Source organism: Babylonia areolata, chromosome 10 (genome assembly GCF_041734735.1).
Source record: "Babylonia areolata isolate BAREFJ2019XMU chromosome 10, ASM4173473v1, whole genome shotgun sequence".
Taxonomy (NCBI): Eukaryota; Metazoa; Mollusca; class Gastropoda; order Neogastropoda; family Buccinidae; genus Babylonia; species Babylonia areolata.
The window spans coordinates 45,209,925-45,225,967 of NC_134885.1; the positions used below are offsets into that span (position 1 = coordinate 45,209,925).

At 44.4% G+C, this 16,043-nt stretch overlaps 1 protein-coding gene across 1 annotated transcript in view; it reads right to left on the reverse strand.

Annotated features, from left to right (window-relative positions):
* Window positions 1–2,861: 2,861 nt before the first annotated feature.
* The window catches only part of LOC143286620 (perivitellin-2 31 kDa subunit-like), a 37,623-nt gene continuing 24,441 nt past the window's right edge, over window positions 2,862–16,043 (reverse strand). The window contains exons 5-6 of the mRNA XM_076594262.1: window positions 10,515–10,669; window positions 2,862–3,889 (exon numbers count right to left, since the gene is read on the reverse strand). Of these exons, the coding sequence (XP_076450377.1) occupies window positions 3,656–3,889; window positions 10,515–10,669 (389 nt within the window). The 3' untranslated portion in view covers window positions 2,862–3,655. The remainder of the gene's footprint in view (window positions 3,890–10,514; window positions 10,670–16,043) is intronic.

A 16,043-nucleotide genomic window follows, 5' to 3' on the forward strand; every position in this document is an offset into this window, starting at 1 on the left:
TATATATATATATATATATATATATGTGTGTGTGTGTGTGTGTGTGTGTGAAGTATACAAGTTCCACAAACATCCGGGTGTTCAAAAAGTACAGTATTGATACTGCCTCTGAAATCTACGTATGGCAAGTGCAACATACTACAGTGACTAGAGAGACAGACAGACAGAGACAAATAAGAACACACAGACACAGAGAGGGACAGACAGGCAGAGACAGAGACAGATAGGACAGAGAGACAGACAGAGATGGAGGGACAGACAGACAGAAACAAATATGAGTGAAGATTGAACACGATGATTGTCACGATGATTGTGTATTGATTCCCATCCTACCCCGGAGATGAGGAGTTGGTGCAGTGTGTGTGGATGTTCATTGTGGATCAGGTAACCAGGTGACCCATTTAAACGACTACCAACAGTCTTCCCGTTTATTTTGGACCAGGTAACCAGGTGATCCATGTAAACGACTGCCAACAGTCTTCCCGTTTATTGTGGATCAGGTAACCAGGTGACCAATTTAAACGACTACCAACAGTCTTCCCGTTTATTTTGGACCAGGTAACCAGGTGATCCATGTAAACGACTGCCAACAGTCTTCCCGTTTATTGTGGATCAGGTAACCAGGTGACCAATTTAAACGACTACCAACAGTCTTCCCGTTTATTTTGGACCAGGTAACCAGGTGACCCATGTAAACAACTGCCAACAGTCTTCCCGTTTATTGTGGACCAGGAAACCAGGTGACCCAATAAAATGACTTCCAACAGTCTTCCCGTTTATTGTGGACCAGGTGACTGGGTGACCCATTTAAATGACTGTCACCAGTCTTCCTGTTCATTGTGGACCAGGTGACCTATTTAAACGACTGCCACCAGTCTTCCTATTCATTGTGGACCAGGTAACCAGTGACCAATTTAAATGACTGTCACCAGTCTTCCTGTTCATTGTGGACCAGGTATCCAGGTGACCCATTTAAATGACTTCCACTTGTCTTCCTGTTCATTGTGGACCAGTTAACCAGGTGACCCATTTAAATGACTGCTACAAGTCGTCCCGTTCATTGTGGACAAGGTGACCCATTTAAATGACTGCCACTTGTCTTCCTGTTCATTGTGGACCAGGTAACCAGGTGACCCATTCAAATGACTGCCACCAGTCTTCCTGTTCATTGTGGACCAGGTAACCAGGTGACCCATTTAAATGACTGCTACCAGTCTTCCTGTTCATTGTGGACCAGGTGACCCATTCAAATGACTGCCACCAGCCTTCCTGTTCATTGTGGACAAGGTGACCCATTTAAATGACTGCCACCAGTCTTCCTGTTCATTGTGGACCAGGTGACCAGTTAACCAGGTGACCCATTTAAATGACTGCCACCAGTCTTCCCGTTCATTGTGGACCAGGTGACCCATTTAAATGACTGCCACTTGTCTTCCTGTTCATTGTGGACCAGGTAACCAGGTGACCCATTTAAATGACTGCCACCAGTCTTCCTGTTCATTGTGGACCAGGTAACCAGGTGACCCATTTAAATGACTGCTACCAGTCTTCCTGTTCATTGTGGACCAGGTGACCCATTCAAATGACTGCCACCAGCCTTCCTGTTCATTGTGGACCAGGTGACCCATTTAAATGACTGCCACCAGTCTTCCTGTTCATTGTGGACCAGGTGACCAGTTAACCAGGTGACCCATTTAAATGACTGCCACCAGTCTTCCCGTTCATTGTGGACCAGGTGACCCATTTAAATGACTGCCACCAGTCTTCCTGTTCACTGTGGACCAGGTAACCAGGTGACCTATTTAAATGACTGCCACCAGTCTTCCTGTTCATTGTGGACCAGGTAACCAGGTGACCCATTTAAATGACTTCCACTTGTCTTCCTGTTCATTGTGGACCAGTTAACCAGGTGACCCATGTAAATGACTGCCACAAGTCGTCCCGTTCATTGTGGACAAGGTGACCCATTTAAATGACTGCCACCTGTCTTCCTGTTCACTGTGGACCAGGTAACCAGGTGACCCAATAAAATGACTGCCACCAGCGTTCCTGTTCATTGTGGACCAGGTGACCAGGTGACCCATTTAAATGACTGCCACCAGTCTTCCTGTTCATTGTGGACCAGGTGACCCATTTAAATGACTGCCACCAGCCTTCCTGTTCATTGTGGACCAGGTGACTCAGTGACCCATTTAAATGACTGCCACCAGTCTTCCTGTTCATTGCGGACCAGGTAACCAGGTGACCCATTTAAATGACTGCCACCAGTCTTCCTGTTCATTGTGGACCAGGTGACCAGGTGACCCATTTAAATGACTGCCACCAGTCTTCCTGTTCATTGTGGACCAGGTGACCCATTCAAATGACTGCCACCAGCCTTCCTGTTCATTGTGGACCAGGTGACCCATTTAAATGACTGCCACCAGTCTTCCTGTTCATTGTGGACCAGGTGACTCGGTGACCCATTTAAATGACTGCCACCAGTCTTCCTGTTCATTGTGGACCAGGTAACCAGGTGACCCATTTAAATGACTGCCACCAGTCTTCCTGTTTATTGTGGACCAGGTGACCAGGTGACCCATTTAAATGACTGCCACCAGTCTTCCTTTTCATTGTGGACCAGGTGACCAGGTGACCCATTTAAATGACTGCCACCAGTCTTCCAGTTTATTCTGGACCAAGTAACCACATTTATGAAATATTAGGTTTAAAAATAAATGGGGCTTGGGTGATTGGGACACTAACGACAAGAAATAATTAAAGTGGATAAATTATTGGCCGCGTTAAGCGAACCTGGCTGGCGCGCGCGCGCGCACACACACACACACACACACACACACACACACACACACACACACACGTGCGTTTTCTGATGATAAAATTTAATTCATGTTGACCAACAGTGTCGGCCATAGCAATGACCAAGCCATTCACGTTCCCACGACTGCAGTATTGCACCACGCCATACGACATTTCGTCTTCACTTTACAACTGCCCGATAAACATCTTTCTCTTGACGACGGCTAGAATCGTCAACATGCTTTCACTTTTACGACTGGCCAGATAAGCAGTATGTTTTCTTCTTTGACTGGTCAAAATATATTTACTGTTCAAAGTGATTAGGAAATTAACACATGATCTTACAGTCCAGTGTCCTTATTGAAATATATTATGTTATCGTCCATGTGTTTGTTTCAATTTTCTTGCTGACACCGATATCATAATGAATATCATTGGCATGAATAAAACTGTCCTTTGAAAGTTCTCTTACATCTGAAGACATTCTGCATTAGTGCTTTTCTACGCCAACTAGGCATCAGATCTTGTTCATCATCATCCGTTTTCCCAGTGTTTATTTCTTCGTTTTGTTTATCTGTCTATTTCTCTGTTCTTTCAGTCTGTTCACATCTTATGTACACACCGTCAGACATGTTTGTTTCGTTTGTTGTTGTTTTTGACACACTTCCAGCCAAATGTTTGTGACATCTTTGTCTCAACGTTTAATTTCTCTTTGTATTGGTGCCTTCTTTATCTTTGTATCGGTGCCTTCTTTATCTCTTTGTATTGGTGCCTTCTTTATCTCTTTGTATCGGTGCCTTCTTATCTTTCCTTCCCTCTCTTTGTCTCCTGATGACGTCAGTCAGAGGGACCGTTCCTAACAGCGACGAGAGAAGTAGGTGATCCATACAGAGTAGTCCCCCTTGATGGCCCAGACAAAGTCGTGCACAGCATCCACCACCCTCAGGTCTGTGTCACTTCTGATGAGTATCCACCTGTTTCCCGTGGGGTTGGCCAGAGACATTCCCTTTCTGACGTACAGCTGGCCATCCGCGATGCCGAACACGTTGGCATAGGCCGCAGATAGGAATGACATATTCTTCTCCGGAACCTGTAGGCACAGAGTGTGACAACATGAACATACTTTGAGATTGACACAGAGAGAGAGAGAGAGAGAGAGAGAGAGAGAGAGAGAATGATAATGACAATCACAATGACATTAATAGCCATGCATGTTCATTTCAAGCCCAGCTCCCGTTGAAATAATATGGATCGATGATTTGATTTGAAAATTCATCATTAAACAAACATATTTTAAGACAATTAAGGAAAAAAAAAATTGAAAAATGGGTTCTGGATGAATTCACGTGTATTTTGAGTAAATATTATATACGCACTTACATGCCAGCCAGCACGAACGCATGAACATACCGGTACACAGAATCCTACTCACAGACATGGATACATACATACCACACACACACGCACGCGCGCGCAAAAGATAGGTCCCAACACAGAACCTTGTTTTCCAAGAATGTTTCAAGTAAACAGAAGTCATTTACTATTACTTTCTGTCCAGGTTCACTGATGTAAGATTTTACACCTCGAATGTCGACAGAGTGTTGCCGTTTAGACAGAAGGATTTCATAGTCAGTTGTATCAAATGCGGCTGGTAGATCCAGAGGAGAATGAACAGAAGTTCTGTCATCGTCCAGCGATTTGAGAAGATCCTTTGCAACTTGAAGAGAGCAGTATCTGTGCTGTGATCTGCAAACATGTGTGGATCAAATGGGTTTCAGGCTTTCAGATGGTCATGAAGTTGGGCCAACACAACTCTTTCAAATCAGTTTTGACAGGGACGATAATTTAGAAACAGGTCTGTGGTTCTTAAGGCAAGCAAAGGGTGGACAAGTACTGACTTTTCAATGTTCGGGACGACACAACAAAACAGAAGGAATTAACAGTGTGGGTAGCATACTGTTAATTACCATTACGACGTTCAAGCAGAAGGTGAAATATATTTGAGTCAAGTTCACAAGTTTTAGGGGGAGAATCAAGAAAAATTTCCCTGCTGTCTGCACTGATATACTGAAGTGAATCCAGAGGCTCACCAGAAAAAAAGTGTCATTTGAATGAGGATAGCCAGTGGCTGTAATTTATCAAGATTCACGGAAACGGTGTTCATCTTGACACAAACGGTGTTCATCTTGACACAAACGGTGTTCATCTTGACACAAACGGTCTTCATCTTGACACAAACGGTCTTCTTCCTCTTGGCACAAACGGTCTTCATCTTGACACAAACGGTGTTCATCTTGACACAAACGGTGTTCATCTTGACACAAACGGTCTTCTTCCTCTTGGCACAAACGGTCTTCATCTTGACACAAACGGTGTTCATCTTGACACAAACGGTCGTCTTCATCTTGACACAAACAGTCGTCTTCATCTTGACACAAACGGTCTTCATCTTGACACAAACGGTCTTCATCTTGACACAAACGGTGTTCATCTTGGCACAAACGGTCTTCTTCCTCTTGGCATAAACGGTCTTCTTCCTCTTGGCACAAACGGTCTTCATCTTGACACAAACGGTGTTCATCTTGACACAAACGGTGTTCATCTTGACACAAACGGTGTTCATCTTGACACAAACGGTCGTCTTCATCTTGACACAAACGGTCTTCATCTTGACACAAACGGTGTTCATCTTGACACAAACGGTCTTCATCTTGACACAAACGGTCTTCATCTTGACACAAACGAAAAGGGAAAATTGAACAGGCAGTCCAGCTGTTGAGAACACAGTTGGCAGAGCAATGGCCTGTGTCTTTCCTAGGAGAGAGTTCATGACACAAATGTTCTTTACTGTGTCTTTCCTAGGAGAGAGTTCATGACAAATGTTCTTTACTGTGTCTTTCCTAGGAGAGAGTTCATGACACAAATGTTCTTTACGTGTGTGGTTTGAAAGATCTTTGAGGAGGAGAGGGTTCTATTAGCGTCCGTCGCAAGCTGTGGCACTCGATGTTTGAGAGAGTGGGCATGCTGGTTGTGAAGACAGGAGGCTCAGACGTGATCCACTGCTGTTCCTTTTTGTGTCGTTCCTGTTTTGCCTCTGTCAGCTGTTCAGCAACAGCCACCGTGTTGATTGTATCGCATTGCAGTGCACTGGATCACGTTTCACGGCGTTGCTTCTTGTTTGGTTTGACTTCTGTGTGGTGCGCTGATTTACACCTGACAATGTGTGGCTTCTGTGTGGTGCGCTGATTTACACCTGACAATGTGTGGCTTCTGTGTGGTGCGCTGATTTACACCTGACAATGTGTGGCTTCTGTGTGGTGCGCTGATTTACACCTGACAATGTGTGGCTTCTTTGATGTGCACAGTCTTATCTCGGACATGGTGTGGCTTCTCTGGAATGTGTACATGTGTACCCGGTGTAACAGGCCAGATCTTATCCCTGCATAGGCCATTTCTTATCCCCCCCTGGCTGGAATATACCCCCTGTGTGCACTTCGCTCACCCAACCAGTCTGTATCACATTTACACATAAAACACATGATGATAATGATGATGGTGATGATTATGATAACAATACTAATACTAACAACAACAACAACAACAACAACAATAATAATAATAATAATAATAATAATAAAGGGAATGTATATAACTCATTCCAACGCTCAAGCCACTTTGCAATTAATGCAAAAAAGTGATGTGATGATGTTCGTCCTTCGGATTCGAAGATGACCATGGCTTCAAGAGTCAGATGGAAGATTGTGTGTGTGTGTGTGTGTGTGTGTGTGTGTGTGTGTGTGTGTGTCCAGAGGTGACTGGTGAGGCCAATCCGGGCCCTGAAGTCTCGCCCACATGTGGGACACAAGTGAGTGGATGCTGTTGTGGCAGTGGATGCTGCTCGGGCCTTGCGCACAGCACGCTTTCGTTGTACCTCAGTGATGCGCCTGGCTTCTGTGGTGATTATGCTGTGTCAAGCTGGGCGGTCCAGAGCAAGTGTCTCCCAAGTGTTGATATCGACGCCCAGGACTTTGAGGGACGCTTTGAGGCGTTTCTTCTGTCCTCCAACTAAGCGCTTGCCCTGACACAGCAGCTGATTAGACAGTCGGCTGTCTGACATTCTCACATGTCCAGCCCACTTGGCTTGGACATTCTGCAGAAGGGTTTAGACGCTGCAGAGGCCAGCTCGTTCCAGGACTTCCGTGTCGGCGACTTTGTCCTGCCACCTGATGTGGAGGAGGCTGCAGAAACAGCTCAGGTTGAGCTGTTTGACGTGTCTGCTGTAGACAGTCCAGGTCTCGCTGGCGTAAAGGAGGGTGGTAAGGACCACTGCAGAGTAGACCTTCAGCTTAGTGGTAGAGCTGAGTTGTCTCCGCTCCCAGACGTTCTCACGGAGTCTCCAAACGGCGGCGCTGACTTAAGCAATCCTGTTTATGACGCTAGCGTCTATGTTCACACACACAGACAAACACACACACACCACCACCACCACCCACCCACAGACATACTCGTAATGTCCTTCACGTGCCATGCCACGCCCGCTCACATCATGCTCACTTTCAGGCATCAGAGAGGTTAACAGTGACCTAGTTGGCATGCAGTGCAGGGGAGCATGGCTGTTTCCCCAGGTCTAAGTTCTCCCAGGTCTATATCCCCTAGGTCTAAGTTCCCCCAGGTCTATGTTCCCCCACAGCTGACCATGGTTGACCACAGTTCAAGAGTGCTCAGACTGCATTACGTTGTCGCATTTGTACATTGTCTTTGAAGATGTATGACCACTGCTGACCACTGCTGACCACTATCAGAGTTCAGCTTGCATCACATTGTGTGCAATATTGCAACATATTAGCAGGATTTCACTATACTGTTGGTCATTACTGACCAGTACTTGCCACTGCTGACCACTACGTCAAATTGTTCAGATTGCGTTGTTTTGTCACATTTGTGCATTATCAAGACGTCCTGGTTTTTTGTTTTTGATTTTATTAACTGCAAACTGACCACTGCTGGTCACTGACAACCACTACCCAGTGACCACTGCTTACCACTACTGACCACTACAGTCCACTAACTACTACTGACCACTGCTGACCGCTATCCACTGCTGCCCACCACTGACCACTGACTACTGCTGATCGCCGCTAACCATTGACCACTAGTGACCACTGCTGGCCACCATATACTGACCACTAACCATTATTGACCACTGACCACTGGTGACCACTGACTAATGCTGACCACTACTGACCACTGCTGAGCAACACTGACCACTACTGAAAGCTGACCACCATTGACCACCACTGACTACTAGCACTACTGATCACTTACAACCGCTAACCACTGACCGACCAGAACCAACCACTGACCACTATATACTGACCACTTATGACTATTGACCTCTGACCACTACTGACGACTGCTGACCGCTTCTGACCACTAACCAGTTCTGACCACTGACCACTTCTGACAACTGACCACTGCTGCCCACCACTGACCACTGACTTCTGCTAACCACTGACATCACTGTCCACTAATAACCACCATTGCCTATTACTATCCACTGCTGACCGCTGACTACCACTGACTACTGCTGACCACAATCACAGAGCACTATTGGCCACCACTGACCACTATATATGGACCACTACTGACCACCATTGACCACCATTAACCGCGGACAACTACTGACTACTGCTGACCACCATTGACCACTGCAGATCACTGACCACTGTTGACGACCATTGACCACTACATACTACTATCAGTGAGCATGACTGACCACTACTGACCGCAACAGACCACCACTGTCCACCACTGACTGGTGACCACCACCGACCACTACTGACTGCTGACCATTGACTATTGCTGACCACTGCTGACAAGCACCCAAAAGTGTATGTATGATTAAACAAACATATTTTTAGAGGAATATAGACTTGGGGGGTATACAGACCTGGGGGAACATAGACCTGGAGTAATATAGACCTGGGTGAACACAGACCAACCAGAAACGTTTTGGGGGGATTATCGACCTAGGGGAATATAGACTGGGAGAACAAAGACCTGGGGGAACAAAGACCCAGATAACGTAAATTTAGGGGAACACAGACCCGTGGACATAGACCTGGGGGAATATAGTCATGTAAGAACTTGTAGCTGGCTGAAGGAAAATTCTGGGGAACATGGACCTAGGGGAACATAAAGCTGACCCCCCAAATCATCTGCAAAATAAACCGCTAAACCATCATTTCATGGAGCGCGCGCGCGCGTGTGTGTATGTGTGTGTGTGTGTGTGTGTGAATCAAAATCAGAATCAGAATCAGATGTCATAAAAACCGTGAATGAAAGGTTTATAGACACAACAAAGGGTGTGTGTGTGTGTGTGTGTGTGTGTGTGTGTGTGTGTGTGTGTGTGTGTGTTCTTTGTCTCTGTTCTTGCTCTCTGATTTTTTTAGTGAAGATACCTTTCTTCAGTACATTCTTTTTCTTTCTTGTTTCTCTTCTCAGTTTCTTCTTTCTTCCCTGTTCATTATCTTTAAAAAAAAAGGATCGTTTAAAGTTTTGTTCATCCTTTCACTCCTGTTGCTTATGGAGGAGCTGCTATCAAATGACACTTTTACACCCAAAAGAAGACATTCAAATACTCAACACTATAACTTAATAAGAAAACGCAAATATGTTTCAAATAACAATTAGCATTTCAATGTGCAAATTTGATAAACGTAGTTATAGCTAACAAATTCCATCTGCTTCCCATGAAAAAACAAACAAACAAAAATGAAAACGACTTCGGAGACAAATATTTTTTCATGCACACGCTTGTTTCGGAAGTCATTATACTTTGTGCATTCCATTATAAGATAGAACTCTCCCCAATCACAGCCATATTACAAACCTTGCAAACTCTCGTGGTGTGCCACTACGTCTCCCTCTTTCTATTTCCAAATCAAGATTACTAAGCATAATTCACCAAAAGCAGTCACTGTACATCAGAACGACTGAACGTCTCTAGGAACGAACTTCATGTTCAAAGATAATATCAATTAAAACAGGTGTTCCATATCGAAAATTTCAATTGCAAATAAAACAGTTTTGTCCAAGCAACAAGTTCATTGATAACTTTCCAGTTTTGAATAAAAGCCCGTTGGTAATAACTACTGTGTGAAATATATTCCTCACAGTTCACATACCCTTCATTCTAATGTTAATGTTGGCACTCTTCAAATATCAATGTATTTCAGAGAAAAAGAGAGGGGGTAAGAAATGGCCCAGGAGATATAAACTGGCCGTGGCCAAACATTACAAGACGTACCCCAGGCCAGTTCTTACGGGGATAAACTCTGGCCTAGGCCAGTTCTTATGGGGGTAAACTCTGGCCTAGGCCAGTTCTTACGGGGGTAAGATCTGGCCAGGGTAAGATCTGACCTGTTACACCAGTAACTTGTAGCTTCTTCTGGCATGCATACATTTGTTTTAAACCTTAGACCTTTCTGAAGAAATAGCTTGTTCAGTCCACCCCGTTCACCAGAGTTGAGTGTGGCTCAGACCAGAAAGCAACGACAGCAGACGACACCACTGGCGCTCTCCCGAAGCTGAGAAACGGGTCGGCTCCTGGCAGTGATGACGTCAGAGTTGCATTCAGTCTGCGCCAATGAGAACGCGGTCTGTTCACTAAGTACAAGGGTCACGTGATAACCAGAACGCACAGGACTGCTCACCACTGTCCAGGAGCTTCCTCCCGCGTCGAACTGCCCATAGGTGTTGTGTCTGTAGCGCACCTCCTTGGTCATGCTCACTGCCCACAAGCCCGACATGCCCGCTGTGATAAAAAAGTATCCGGTCCCAATCACCGGCCCTGACGGGTTCGGGGGTCCTGACGAAGAAAAAGAAGTTGATGATGATTATCACAATGTTGGTGGTCAAGAAGAAGTTGATGATGACGATGGTGATCAAGAAGACGTTGATTATGATTATGACGATGATGATGATGATGGTTAAGAAGAAGTTGATGATGATGATGGTGGTGGTGGTGATGATGATGGCGATGATGGTGATGATGTTGATGGTGATGATGATGATGGTGATAATGGTGGTGATGGTAATAATAATAAGAAGAAGAAGAAAAAGAAAAATACATATTTTTCTATAGCGCGATATCCAGCACCAATGCTGTTCAAAGCGCCTTACATCATAGTTGACTATAAACATGCCTTAAAAACGTATCAAGCACTATCTGACAATGGAAAACATCCAGTGTGTTCATATGAATGCAAAAGCACACTAAAGATTATAAAAGTTATGAAGTAAATAAGGCTTAGATTAAAACAAAATGCATTTCATAGAACACACACACACACACCCAAACACACACACGCACACACTCACCCCCCACCCCCAACCCCACCCCCACCCACACATAAATGTCCCCCCCTTACAGACACACACACACTGACATTAAATATCAACTGCACTAAAAACAAAATTCCATAAGCATTAAAATATTTCTTATTTTCTAACATAGAATTCTGTTCGGACATACTAACATGCCTACACACATACACACGCGTACCACAGCACTGTAGCCTCACAAGCACATATACGCACGCACGCACACACACACACACACACACACACACATCTAAGACCGAAAGTACATAAAATACACAATGCATTAAAACAGGACTACAAAAATACTAGCACAAAGATACTTGCCAACAAGCATACCTTGGTTTAGCCATTCCGCCCAGAATAAAAATGCTTACGGAAATGGGAAGTTTTCAGATCTGACTTAAAGCAATGCAGATCAGAGGAATTTCTAAGAGAAGAAGGTAGAGAGTTCCACACTTGGGGCACCTGAGCTCTGACCTATTTCCAGCGCATTTCAGATTAGTCCTGCAGCTTTTCAAAACTGGATCTTAATGTTCTGTGCAGTTCATATGTTTCCAATACAGAGGAGAGATACAATGGAAGAGTGTTGCTAACTTATAGTGAATGCGGGACTCAACTGGAAGCCAGTGTAACCGATTCAGCAGAGGTGTAACATGACCAGATTTCGTTTTGGCGAGAACCAGTCGTGCAGCATTGTTCTGAATTTTCTGTAATCTGTTGATGAAGGAAGATGGTAAACCTGCAAGAGTGGAATTGCAGTAATCCAGTCTGGACAGGACAAAAGAGGAAACCATCTGGGCCATATTTTTCACTGTTGTGTAGGGTCTGACTGAGGCTTGCCTTTGGAGATGAAAATTACATGATCGAGGTTTGATCGAGATATATACCCAGGTATTTGGCTGATGTTTGAAATGCTACTGAAGGCAGGGCCAAACGTGACTGGGTCCTTTTCTGCTGCCTTAAGACGAGTTAAGTCTCCTACGGCTAAGAGTTCGGTTTTGTCTCCATTGAGCTTTAGCTTGGTTTTGTCTATCCATGTTTTTACATCAGCTACACAAGCTTCCAGTTCAGTAATGACTGTTTTAAAATCAGATGGAGGAGCGGCTTTTTGTAATACTGTGTCATGTGCATATTTATGGTAACCAAATGAGTGCCTTTTGAAGATGTCAGACAAAGGCTGAGTGTACAAAGTGAACAAGATAGGCCCTAAGACTGATCCCTGAGGGACACCAAACACAAGAGGAATGACTTTAGAGGTGCTATGTTTTACTTTAACCTTGAGTTGACGATTTGAAAGATATGAAGAAAACCATTTTAAAGCAGTAGATTTAATGCGAAGGTAATGCTAAGACGATTGATAAGAATTTGGTGGTCAATTATATCAAATGCTGCTCACATATCTAAAAATGCCACTACAGATGTAAGTCTTTTGTCTGTGTTTGAGAGGAGACTGTCTGTGACCGAACGAAGGGCTGTTTCTGTGCTATGGCTTTTCCGATAAGCTGACTGACAAGTTTCAAACAGACCGTTTTCATCAAGATGTTCCTGGAGCTGATGTAACACAACTTTTTCAATGATTCCAAATTGTGCTTTTTCAAAAGAGGGGTGACAATGGCCAATTTAAGACAATCATCAACAATGCCTGACTCTAGAGAATGATTAATAATTCTGGTGATCAAAGGGACAAGGTCATCAAGACATAATTTCAAAAGGTTAGTGGCAATGGATCATAGTCACAGTCCGTACTTGGAGATTTCAGAATAAAATCTCTTACAGCTTTTTCAGAGACAGGTCTAAAACATGTCATTAAATTTCCTTTAAAATCATTAAAAATCCGTCCTCTGGTGGGCTAGCATCCAGTTCTTGTTGGATGTTTACAATTTTGTCATTAAAATAATTACTAAAAGCATCAGGGAGATCCTGAGGAGGAATGTTTTTTGACAGCAACAGTTCTCTATTTTTGCCAATGAGCTGGTTTGATACAGCATAGAGCTGTTTGGACGTGGAACACTGACTGATGGAGGCGCTGAAATGTTGACGCTTTGCAGCTGTCTGCATGTCATTCAGTTTTTTTCGTTCCTTGGCATAGATCTGTCTCGAGACAGTCAGTTTGTTGGAGCACCAGACGTGCTCGGCCAGTCGTACTCGACGCTTGGCGGCCCTCAGTTCATCAGTCATCCAGGGAGCAGAGGGACGGTCAGTAACAAGGCGAGTGGAGAGAGGGGCATGCTTGTCCAGTATCTGACGGAGGTCAGTGTTGTATTTTGTCAGAGGAGAGAGGGGCATGCTTATCCAGTATCTGACGGAGGCCGGTGTTGTATGTTGTCAGTGGAGATGAGCTTGAGTCAATTCCATCCATGAAGGATTTTAATGTCAGCCTGGAATACCTCAAGGTTAATCATCTTTGTGTTCCGTGATGTAACAAACGTTTTGGTCGCTTCAGTCTCCTAAAAGGGATGTCAGAAAAAAATGCCATGTGATCAGCAAGAGCCAAGTCTATGACCTTAAACTGTGGGGTGTAAATGTTCTCTCGAACCACAAGCCAGTCTAGAGTGTGACCATGTTTATGGGTTGGTTCACATATTAGCTGTTTTAACCCTTGGTCGTGAAGTAGAGTATGCAACTGTATTATATCTGAACTGCTGGTCTGTTCATAATGAAGGTTAAAATCGCCAGTTAAAACTAAGTCTCCTGCTTCTAGGTTGTATTTATCCAGAAGATTAGAAAACAGTAATAAAAGTCTGGGTGTTACATTTATTGTGTCGACTAGGTGGGGGTCTATATATGCATATACTATGCGGAATTATTGCACTCAACCCTTAATGCTACACTCTCAAATGATGAAAATCGAGGGGTTTGAATGTACAGATATCCTGAACATGGCTTCTCATAATGGTTGCAATACCTCCTCCCTTCCTAACTTGTCTAGGGAATGATTTCAGTTTGCACCCTCAGAGCTGAAGCAGCAAGGGACCAACTGGACTGGAATGGCCAGAACAGCCCAGAACAAAGTGCGATGGCGAGGGGTCGTCGATGGCCTGTGCTCCACCAGGAGCGATGGGCATAATGAATGAATGAATGACCCTTGTGGCGTAAGCTGCGCTATATATGATTCGTCTCCCTGCTCATACAACCAGGTCGCAGTCAGTATGGCAATGTCAAAAGCATGGTCAACAATCACATCGTGAGTAAAAGCGGCCTTCTGTCTGCATGACTGAACGTTCACACACATCAGTTTTAGATATGACGGGTGAGAGGGTAAATCGGTTGACTGTAGATTCTTCACGGGGATTATATGAATAAGACTGAAAGAATTTACACTCACCTTATGAATCATGTGTGGTTCGGGATTTGAAATGTTGGTTCTACCTTGAACGACACGTATATTTTCCTTTTCCGTACTCCCCACCCCCACCCCCACCCCCCCTGACAAGATCGTTTTTTTACGGGGGAGGTTGTAGCCAATGTTCAAGTCTTTGAGACGTCGTATCACATCTGAGATAAAAGAGTGTGTGTGCGCCGTCCCAATGTAAGCAATTGGTGCCGAGTGGACTTGAATGGCGAGGCGCGTGCAGTGTTGATGTTTTGCACTGAACGCTGTGTGCGTTGGCCATACTCCAGCAATGGTGGACGGCGATAGGAAACTGAAGCCCAAAGCAAACATGTCCAAACGAACAGTTTAAAAACACATGGAACAGGATAAAACCACCACATTAAAGGTATGTCCATCACCAAGTAGTCTGACAGATATAAACACGACTTAAAACGCAGGAAATAAAACAACCACTAAAAACTTCAGAGAGCAAAAGAGCCTGCCTGTCAGGCGACTAGTCCGCACTCACTCCATGGTGATGGTGATGATGATGATTGTGATGATGGATGATGGATGATGACGGTGATGATGGTGATTGTGGTGGTTGTCATGATGATGGTGAGGATGGTGAGGATGATGATGGTGGTGGTGGTGGTGATGACGATGACAATGATGGTGGTGGTGGTGGTGGTGGTTAGGAAGAAGATAGGAGGAGGGAGAAGAGGAAGAAAGAATTGAACAGAAACAAAAAATTATGAACACATAAATTAAGCATGCACAGGCATGAATGAATGATGTGGCAGTCAGGTCAGCTGTGGCAGTCAGGTAATCTGTGGCAGTCAGGTAAGCTGTGGCAGTCAGGTAAGCTGTGGCAGTCAGGTCAGCTGTGGCTGATAATGTGGAAGATATGGAATTCGGTTTGGTTGACCGCAGTGGAGGTGCATGAGATTCGTATCTAGTTTGTTTTCATTGTTCATTCATTTTATTTCATTTGTTTTTAAGTTGGACACGAGCTGCTACCAAAAAGCAAATCTCTGTACCGAAGTACGCGTCCGCCTAGGAAGCGAGAGAATCTGAGAGCATTGGTTCGAACTCAGGGTACAGTCGTCAATATTATCCCCCTCCTCTAGACCTTGAGTGGTGGTCTGGACGCTAGTCATTCGGATGAGACGATAAACCAAGGTCCCGTGTGCAGCATGCACTTAGCGCACGTAAAAGAACCCACGGAACAAAAGGGTTGTCTGTAGAATTCTGTAGAAAAATCCACTTCAGTAGGAAAAACAAATAAAACTGCAGGCAGGCTCTACCTGGGGAGAGCAGCCCGAATTTCACACAGAGAAATCTGTTGTGACAAAAAAGAGAAATACAATATTATACAATACAATAATAAAGTGTGTGTATTCGTCATGAAACGTACATTGTAAAAGGCACATTTAATTCTGTTCACAGACGCTTGAATGTTTGTCATGGTTTGAGCAGTTTGAAGAAGACAAATTTGATCTGCTATATCTCTTAACCAGACTGAACACACAATAGCACAATTTGC